Source organism: Anastrepha obliqua, chromosome 5 (genome assembly GCF_027943255.1).
Source record: "Anastrepha obliqua isolate idAnaObli1 chromosome 5, idAnaObli1_1.0, whole genome shotgun sequence".
Lineage (NCBI taxonomy): Eukaryota > Metazoa > Arthropoda > Insecta > Diptera > Tephritidae > Anastrepha > Anastrepha obliqua.
Window position 1 is genome coordinate 83166697 of NC_072896.1, and position 10869 is coordinate 83177565.

The window sequence follows — 10869 nt, forward strand, 5'->3', positions numbered from 1 at the left end:
AGGTAGTTCTAAGTTGAAAAAGTGCCCTTATTTCAGGTTATCAACCCTGATCAACCCTTTTGCATCAACGCTCGAAATTCGCGATGTACTCAAAATAACTTGTGTCTATAATACCTTGTGTCGGTAAGACTTTTACTGTTTGTTCTAATGAAAAAGAATTTTACAGATTACCAAAATTATTTATTTTCCCAAAAAAACAATTTATTGCGTAATTTTCCGCTCTTGGTGATAAGAGGGCGTTCATGTTAGCGGCTTATTCCGTCGAATGCAAAAGTGGGAAGAAGACAAATTCCTTTGTAATACCAAAAAGTTGCTTGAGTATTTAAAAACGAGATATGGTTCAAGGTTTTGCCATAGGCTATATTTAAAACATTCAAGAAATACAAGCGATCTTGTTTGACTTGCGAACCAAAATTACAGCTGCCTAAATTGCGCGCTGTGCTCCGCCTTTACGGAAACTCATACGAATATTCACAACTTAAAGTCAAAAGCTATTTAAATTAGAACTGCCTCATAACTGACACCCACAGCCTCTGCCATTCAAGAATCTATTCAAAATTCAAAACACAACTAAATTTGTTGTCATAAACATGTCACTTATTTATTTATTGTACAGAAATTTATGCAATTTATTCATAACGCACGCCAAACCAACTCACCAACCGGCCAACTGACTAAGCTGACTAACTGTTTGACGCTCCAATTGACCAACTATTGCGCATGGCTAATATGTGGCTAAGTAACGGCTGACAATGAGATCATTGCTGCTTTCAGCTTACTGCTATAATTATAAATTATTCAAGCCAGTGGCGTGGCGCACCCAGCAGCAGCCGTCAGACTCCACTGAGTCTGAGACCACTTTGTGGTAGCCACAGAAGAGTTGTACGAAGTGAATGAATATTAGATAATAAATAAAATTTCCTTTTTTCTGTTTTCAAATATATTATCATTTGATTTTTTATTTTTTAATATATACTTTTTTTATTTTTTAATACATACTTTTTTTATTTTACAATACATACATACATACTATACATGCATACAATCAAATATGTGTCCATAAATAAAACAGTCTACGAAGCCGATAATTCGGCGATTTTTATAACTACAGCCTACAGCCTACAACTATTAGGTACAGCAAAGAGCGGAGAAACAACAAAATTTGCTAAATTATCATATGTTTGTATGTATAAAATATTACATATCTACAAATTACAATAAAAAAAACTTGTACACAAATCGGGCCTACGTACATACGCGCTCGATAAATATATCTATGTATATATGTGTGTGTGTGTGCATTTGCAAGTGTGCTTTGTTGTATGTCTTTTTCGCTATCGACGATCAGTTGTGTCGAAGACGATCGTAAATTAAGTGAAACGCGCACAAACGGCCTTTTCCATAAATACTTCTGCTTTGGCATTTTTTATTTTTGTTTAAAAGTTAAAAAAATCTATGTATTTGTGTGTCTATGCATTGGCTTAAATCTAAATATATATATGCATATGTGTGTGTGTGTGCGATTCTCTATGCATTTAACTAACGCTAATAATGACTTCAACTAAGTTTGTGTATGCGTGTGTGTGTTTATTTGTCGCCATCCTTGGGACAACAGCCTCTTTATGGGTCATAACTGGGAACTCTTGTTTTGAACTTTGAATGCCCGACTGCCTGAAGCGGATCGGTAATCCAGAAGCATAGCTGCCTTGCAGCATTTTGTCGCCACTGCGCGTCCAGCCGACAGTTGGGGCCAACCGCGCCTAAATGTGTTTCGTTGCCACAAACTGTAGCAAGCAGCCAACTGCCATCCTGCACTGCAGCGAACATTTGAGAACGTGAAGCATTAGTTGCGATTTTTTCACAATCGCTGCTGTCGCGCTCTGCCAACTTGCACCAACGACTTTTTGCGTCTACGCCTGCGTCTGTGCTAACGAGCGTCGTCTACCTGCTCATGATCTCAGCAATGCTGAAACCTAGCGCGCGTTTTGGACGCTCACCGCCGCCACCGCCTCTATTCGTTTGCACGCTCGACGCCGATAGGTCGAGTATGGGTGTTGTTGGTGTGCTGGATGCTGAGCTGGTTGGCGATTTGGTTGGTGTACCCAGCGTTCCGGGCATTGTCAGCTCATTGCACTTGGCGCCGCCGCTGTTGTTTTTGATCGCCGCCAATTGCGCTTCGGTGTGGCTGTGCAGGTGACTGCGCAAATTGGCGCGCTGATTGAAGCTACGCTGGCAAATGGGACATTTGTGTGGCGCCTCCTCCAGATGAGTCACCTTGTGTACGGCGAGTGTACGCGACTGACAGAAGCCCTTGCCGCAATCGCTGCACTTGAACGGCTTCTCCTTGGAGTGTATGTAGCGATGATCGCGTAAGTGATCCTGCCGACGGAACGCCTTGCCGCAGATGTCGCACGAGTAGGGTCGCTCGTCGGTGTGCGTACGTTCGTGGATGAGCAGGTTGTATGACTTGGTGAAGTGGCGATTGCAATACTTGCAAATGAATTGCTTCTTTGGTCTGCTACCCGCAACGGGCGCACCGCCGGCTAACTTCATGGCCGCTGGCAAGCCAAGGCGTGCGGCGGGATGCAGTGGATGTAGCGCAGGATGGGGACGCATATAATGCGCTCCAGCGCCGGGCGGCACCGCGTGTGGGTGGGGTGGCGCGTGTGGATGCTGATGGCTGTGATGATAGAGCGCGGCACTGCGTAGCCATTGATTCATGAGTAGCGCCTGATGTTGCTGCACCGCGTCGGCGGCCACTGTGGCGCCGGGTAGAAATTGCGTGGCATGACCGTAAGCGTAAGCGGCCGCGGCTTGTTGCTGCTGCTGCTGCTGTTGTTGTTGCTGTTGCTGTTGCATGTGCAACCACAAGCGATGCTGTTGCTGCTGGTGATGTTGTTGCACTGCTTGCTGTTGCTGCAAATGCTGTGCCTCTAGTAGCGCGGACGTGTACGGGCGGCGCTGTGCTTGTGGCGGCGTCGGCAACAGCGCCATGTGTGGCTGCTGCTGCTGTTGCTGGTGGAGAAGAAGTTGTTGTTGCATTTGTTGTTGCTCCATATCGTAGAGTGGATTGCTGCTAACGTGCGACTGCTGGTGGCTACGGCCACGCGTGTGTTCTTCCGTCGGCGTATGCGGCGGCGTCAATATGGGCGATATGCTGCTCTCGCGTTCCTCTTTGATGACCAGGTACTCTGGGGCGAAATCTATGTGAGAGGGAAGCAAGTAGATGGTTAGTTCACGAAAAACATATTTTTATAGAAAAAAGTGGATATTACATAGATTAAGGAGAATATTATAAAAGACGCTGTGTTAGTTTCAAAATTTTTCATTATTATTTTAGTTTGTATAAATTACGGTAAATTCTATTAGATGAGCTGATATATAAAAATTGAGATGAGATTAGCTATAAAAAAATTTAATAGTCTTAAAATATTCTCATTTATGATAAATAGACTCGTTTGAAAAAAAAATTAAAAAAAAAGAAAAATACAAAATTTAGCTAGAAAAATTGTATAAAATATTTCGAACTATCGAAAATAGTTTTGCAATCAGTACAGCTGCATATGCATCTATATATTTTTATTTACATTTTTTTCCCTGTAAAATCCTCATTCATAAATTCTCCAACTCAACTCTAATTTCCTTCATTTTACCGTCGCTATTCGGTCACTCACCGTGTTCTTTTATGCTTATCTCGTCATCCACCGTCACGTTGCTTAGCGGCGACGCCGATCTGGAGGACATATTTTTGGTCTGGTATTCACTTTTATGCTAAACTTTAACACCTAATGCGCACCTGTGTTTTTCTTTACGAAAACTTAGTTTTTAATTACTCAAAATTTACGTCTTTGCTCAACACTTTAACGTCTGTTATTGTGGTAAATCGGACACACAGCGTCCGTACAAATTTTTAACGTTTTTCAAACAACGTCTCGTCTCAAACTGATTTCAGGTTTGTCATCGCGCGAACAACTCAATTTCGAATGTGTTTTCCACTCGATATCAACACAAGAGCGCGGGTGCGTAATGTTACTCTGTGCATGTGTTAGTACTCGCTACGTATATGAGTGGGTAAATATTCTACGGCTGGGTACGCTCTCTTCTGCTTATCGCACAACCACTACTAGCCCATCCCTTGGCATGCAGTGACTTGCTGAGTGTAGAGTGAGTGGTGAGCGCACTGTGAGTTGTGTTGGCTTCTGTTTGAACGCGCACGGTGAATCTTTGCTGTTTGGTTTTTGGTGTGTCTGCGGCAGCCGCTCCGCTGCTGTGAGTAGCTCAAATGTGACTGTAGCTGCTGCTGCTGTGCCAACTGGTTTTTGAAGCCAACTAAACACGCTACGTACGTCTCTGTGTGGCCCCAGCAAAACGGTGGTGGTGGCGGCGGCGGCATGTGTACGCGTGTGTGTGAGAGTGTGTGTATCCTTGTCACGCTATCAGCCAGTCAGTAACGATCAACAGCAGCTAGCCAGTCACTACTGTCTGTCCGCACGTTCACAAATTCATGTGTATATGTGTGCGTGTACATATACATTGAATTGTTTTTGTGCATCCACAACTTGAGACTGTGTGCGCGGCATGTGCAGGGTAAATTATTGGGAAATGGCAGTTTGGTGTACGCCTACCACTCCAATTGTCGCTTGGGATTGGCTGTTGTGCGAATGCCTGCTGGGCACTGCTATCAGCAGTGTTGTTGCTTACACTGCTATCCTGCTGCTTGCTTCTGCTGCATCTTCTTCAGCCGCAGCTACTACACATACATGCATGCCCACTCTTACAAACATTTTACACTGCTGCATTTTTTCACTTGCATTTGTTGTTGTTTCCAGTACTCTTTACTATATCTGGCAGCCACCACAGCAGCTAGCGAGCGGAAACTGTTTGCTGACGTTGGGCTTCTGACGTTTCGTTCTTGCCACCAGCACGCCACCAAAGCAGCACCGAAATGGCGAGCAGCCAACCGATATTTGTGGTGAATGGGTGGTTGGTTGCTTGTTTGGTTGTTGGTACTTTTGGGATGTGGTGTTGGTGGGTGTGAGGCCATGTGCACGAATTTAGCTTATAGGGAGTGTGTGTGTGTGTGTACAGAGATAAGCAGCCAGTGCATCAACGCGATTATTGGTCTCATTTGTATTGCTCAGCGGTAGTGCTGTGACTGGCGCGGCCCATTGGGACTTTTAGTCACAGTCCAAATTTGATGCGTTTGTTGTAGTAAATTGTTCTTCTTATCAGCGCAAATACGGTTTTAAGTACTTTTGCCTGCACATATACAAATACATATGCATGTGAGTGTGCTTGTATATAAAAATGGATTTTGCTTTCGGTGCACTGGCATAAACGCCCGCTCCTTTGTCTACTCGGAGGTTTGTTGTTAATTTAATTTGTTGCCTCATTTGAATACGACTACAAGCCATATGGCACCCTTTCCCCAGAAAATTTAATAAACTTCAAAGAGTTTAAAAAATATTTATAGGTCCACATACATGCACACTTAAGGGGCGTATAATTTCTACCACAATTTGCTTGTGTAGTAAAAGCAACAAATATTCTTTATGCTATAATTTCAATTTTCAGCGCTATTGCAGAAAAATATAAGGGAACTGAGACAAGTAGGGTATGAACATATCTTTCTGAAAATATTTGGGCTAAAATGCGGAAACTACATCATAGGTAAATGACGCGAATTGGTACAATAATGAGCCCCCATGATTCTCACAATGATTCGTCTGATTTTTCGAATTATTTTGGTTTTATGAAACTCAAAAAATTAAAAAAAGAGAAACTTTTTTTCTAATAGCGGTCGCTCTCGGCATGCACTGGCAAACCTCCGAGTGTATTCCCGTCATGAAAAAGCTCCGCATAAAAAAACTATTTACCGTTCGAAGTCGGCTTAAAACTATAGGTCCCACCATTTGTAGTACTACATGAAGACGCATGCCACAAATAAAGAAAAGGTGCTCAGCCAAACACCCAAATAGGGTGTAAGGGCCAATTATTTATTTATTTAACTATGATACGCCTGTTTTTTCGATTTATTTTAGTTCGAGTGTCCAGGGGTAGCATTTAGTTTCAATATAAATTAAATACTAAAATATAAAGGACGACGACGATTTAGCCATGTCGATCTCTTTGTCTATCCGTCCATACACTCGGGCTCGGTACCTATAGCCCGCGACAAATGAAAGAGCGCCCACATTTTCTCGCTGTCTCATTATTTTCATTCAACATTTTTGTATAAAAGTATGACTCAGACTGGGTAGCGTCGTCGACGGTGGTGTAAAACAGGGTTGCCCACTGTACGGAAGACGAAAGAATGGAGCTAATTGTCACTGCGTTAGATAGACTAGAGTGGAAGGACCTATCTGTCTCTAAATCTCGCCCCTGCCTGGAAGTTAATGCGGAGGCAGGAGGGGCTAAAGTCTCTAGATGTGTGCAGGCGGCGACACCGCAGGGTTATGTCCTTTCGCTTCTCGTTTTGGCTAGTTGCTATTGACGAAGGTCCGAAAGTGTTAAATAAGGGTGGGGTTAAGGTAATAGCATACGTCGATGACTTGGTCGTAATGGTATAGGCACCGTTTCCCTCAGTCATGGCTATATTTTGGGAAGGTCACTGACTATACTCAGTCGCTGGGCTGCCAGTTAGGGCTCAGAGTGAACTCTGATAAATCGGAGCTGGTGCTACTTACTAGAAAATATAAACGTCCACATTTTAGACTTCGCATATTAACCAACCACGTCACCCATTTTATCGGAAGTTACGTGTCTGGGAGTGACTTGCCTCCAAATTCCATTGGAAGCTACACATTGAAAATCGGGTAAAGAAGGCCAGTATAGTTTTCTACTCCTGCAGATCTATATTCGGCAAAACATGGGAAGTCAAGCCATAGGTCGTATTTTGGATGTACAACGCAGCGGTTCTGCCAATTTTAACGTATGGATGGCTGGTTTTGTGCGAAGCTTTTCGGAACATCACTAAACTTGGGAAGGTGCAAAGGGCGCTTAGGAAGGTGCGCTTACTTCCCATCGATTTTTACGTCATTTCCATTGCTGCTCGAAGTGCAATCAGGTTGAAGGAGGTTGGATTCTGGAGGCAATCTCTCAAGGGATATGGTAGCATTTTTAGGCAGTTAACAGCGCATTTCTCTGAACTTCGGACAGTTTGGAGTTTCAGAATCGCGCAAGGGCAATCTTTCCAAGTATGTAGATAGAATTGGAACGGCTCAGAAATCAGAGCATGGGTTTTCTCAAAATCAGCCAATTTATCTATCTGCTGTAAATTGCCGAATACTGCAAATGATTTTCAGGGAACGCGGGAGAGAGGGGGATATTAACATTTTTTCCGATATTCAAGCCGCGATCAAGGCTCTGACGACGTTATGGTGCAGATCCGAAGCATTCAACTTCTGTAAGGACAAGATCAAATCTCTCGGGTGTGCAGGTAACATTTCTCTGATCTGAGTTCCAGGATATACGAACATAGAGGGAAATGAAATTGCTTATGAGCTTGCCAAGAAGGGGACTGAATTGTCCTCAGAAACCTCCTACCCGGTCATCGGCATCCCCCTTACAGTTGTTAAAGGGTAACTGTACAAATTATTTCCCAGGAAAGCGCAGAAGAGATAGAGCTCCATTTCTTCATGTGTTATTTCGAAAACTCTGTAGCCCTAGAACAATAGAAGGTGGACTACTGGTGGCTCCACATCATTCAATTATCAAACTCGTAGCTGTGTTTTCCGATCATCTAGGTTACTATTTTATTCCCATTGCTGAAGCTGTGGGGACCTTTCAGAGAAGCAGACTGTTGAACACTTTCTCTGTAAATGTCCGGGTTCGCCAGCTAGACGTTTAAGGCCACTGGGTGCTCCTTTCTTCGACAGTCGGGGACAGTGTGCCAACCTAAATCCCATCGATCTCTTCGATAACATGAACAGCTCTGGCTGACTGTAGATATCTGCCTGTTGGAGGTCTCATAATGGTACCAAAACGGGCCTTTAGTGCTATTTGAGAGTGCCAGAGTGGTACTTTAACCATTTCACCTACCGACCTACCTAAAGGACAAAGATTCACATCAGTCAAAGTTATTAAAAAACAATAAAAATATGGATGATTAATTTGGCACCACCTTGGCAAAAAAACAAGAGTTGTAACTTCCGAGAAAGAGATAATTATACTATTTATATATATTTTCCTATTATTTCTAGAAGGAAATTAGGGCCGTTATAAAAATATCCCAATTTTCTCTTTCTAAAGCTAGGGGTTTTATCTCTCTTCAGCTTTTGTTTTGGGCTGCAATTTCGAGCTCGGCCTGGCATTTTCAGGTATATGCTGGGCGTCCTGGCCTACTGCTGCCCTGCAGATTCCATTCGATGGCCGTTTTCGTTACGTTGCCCGTTGGTCTACGCACGACTTTCACTGTATGATGGGAACAAAAGTAGCAACTTCCGAATATGACATACATACATATATACATACTTATGGGATGGCATTCACATGAAATCATCCGTGGTAGCACGTTTATATAAAAATGTATGTACCAACAATTGTGTTCGTATGTAGATATACATATGTCTGTATGTATGTGTGAAAATAACTTCATTGCCAAGCGCACATAATTTATATGATCCAAGCTGCGCTTATTGCCGAACTAAATTGCGCAAAAATGGAAAATTGTTTTAAACTTTAAATGTAATTCCACTTTACAAAGTACGAAATGTGCACACACACGCACACACACATAGCCGTATTTGCATGTATTTGTGGCGCACATATGCCCGTAATTTGCTTTTTCCGGCTGCAGGCGATTTCGCATCCAGTGCCACATATGCACACTGACAAACACACTCACCAATACATTCACTACACATAATTCTATATCAGTGTGGCACATACATTTTTCTTATTTTCATATATATATGGCTATATGTAAATACTTACAAGCACACAAAACTATGAAAATTTTGTTCGCTAATTGACTTTTGACCCTTGTGAATTGCGCGCAAAAAACAAAACTGTCCTCACCCCAATGGTTCCTCATGGAGGTAGATGCTTTTTGTTGTACTCTACGAGTATTTTTGCTATAGCAGCAATAAAAGGCATTCGCAAAAACTTATTGCTAAAGGGCTTTTATGTATTGCAGAGCTGAAATAATGATTTGATTATTTGGTAATGGAAAAGTTTAAAAGCGAAAGATAATTTCTTCATTATAGTCAAATTACCGGATTCGCTTATCTGCAGATTTTTTCCCTCTCTTTATTAACCCTCCGATGTTCGGTGCCTTATGATGCGGTAAGTGCATCATAAGGGTCTGGCCAGACCCATACAAATAATGTAAGAAATACGGTTTTAAAAATAATTTTATTTATTTATTTGAACGAATTAGTATTAATTACGAAGAGCAATTGGGTTTACAACTATATAGTTGCATGGAATGTTCATTAAAACATATGTGACGATTACATTTGTTGCAGTTATAACGAGTTTTACGTCGCTTTTTCGAAGAAGAAGCAGCACAATGGTAGCACGATGTTGATACAGTGTTGAAGCAACTTGAGCATATGATTGTTGCTGTGCTGCATCTGATGTCGATGAACAAGATTCCGGTACCTAAAAGTAGCGAAATAATTTATTTTAAATTAGTAAATATGAATACATGCATACACATATCTTTATATTATACGCGGAGATATATGTAGGTGTGTATTGTATATAATTCATACTCACCTTGATATTGAAAAGATTCATTGCTTGTCTTATATGAGCAAACCTCCATACTAATGGGTTAGTCGCCCGTTTCGTCATATGTGGGATAACTAGCTGCCGTCAGCTCGTCATAGATGATGAATGAGGCCAAATCGGCAATATCAAGCATATTATAAAACATTGCCAGTGGCCAACGGTTTGTCGAGCGTTTGCACGAATAGCCAGTCAACATTTGATCCATTGTATCTACCCCGCTTTAAATTTATTGTAGTCCAAAATTTGATCTGGCTTGAATCCTTTCAATGGATCGGTGCTTTGACGGTAATGGGCAGTGGATAATATAATTACTGGCTTTTTCGGCTTTGCCATATACGAGCACAGAGCGATATTATTATTGTGATAACAAAATAAAGTGCTTTTAACATCACGCTCCGGGTTAAGCAATTCATGCGGAATGAAGGTCTTATTTTTTCTTACGGTACCGACGAAAGCCACTCTACGATCCATTAACATTTTTGCCAAGTTGTATGTTGAAAAAAAATTGTCAGCATAAACAGTCATACCGCTCCATATAATTTTCCATCAATTTCATGACGACCCGTTCACCTTGATTCGTTTCTCGCTGGCCACCTGGTGGTTTTCCGGTATAAATTATACCTTTCAAAGGGTAGTTTGAAACAGAGTCACAAATCCACCACACTTTCATGCCATATTTTGCCGGCTTACTCGGAATATATTGGGTGAATCTAGTGCGCCCACGACATGGAAATAACTGTTCATTGACGGTTACATGACAATCCGGAGTGTATGCTTTCTCTAAATTGGTCATCAGCATGAGCCATACATCGTCCAGGGCAGCAGATTTGCTTTGCTTCAACCTCTCAGCACGAGTACCACTGTTATCGAAACGGCTGAAAGTAGTTAAGCTCTTGAACCGATTCAATGACATAGTGGCCTTATAAATTGGCATATTGTAACTGGTCCACAATTCTTTCGCTGGCTGAGAATTCGAGTGGAATACATCAGCAATAAGTAGCATCCCAAAAAATGCATACATTTCGTCTTCGTTAGTCATTACCCAAGAACGCTGTTTATTACTGGGATGCTTTTCATTCCATAGACGAAACGCTTCAACAGCTTTTCTGTTGGTTTCCCGCACAATGATACTTA

The 10869-nt window shown here is 42.1% G+C and overlaps 1 protein-coding gene across 1 annotated transcript; it reads right to left on the reverse strand.

Moving 5' to 3' along the window:
• Window positions 1-1072: 1072 nt before the first annotated feature.
• Window positions 1073-3992, reverse strand: LOC129247904 (protein odd-skipped). The gene is made up of 2 exons (XM_054887264.1): window positions 3675-3992; window positions 1073-3203 (listed from the first exon to the last, which is right to left on the reverse strand). Exons 1-2 carry the CDS (start codon window positions 3742-3744, stop codon window positions 1942-1944), a joined length of 1332 nt encoding a protein of 443 aa, XP_054743239.1. The 5' UTR covers window positions 3745-3992; the 3' UTR covers window positions 1073-1941.
• Window positions 3993-10869: the final 6877 nt, after the last annotated feature.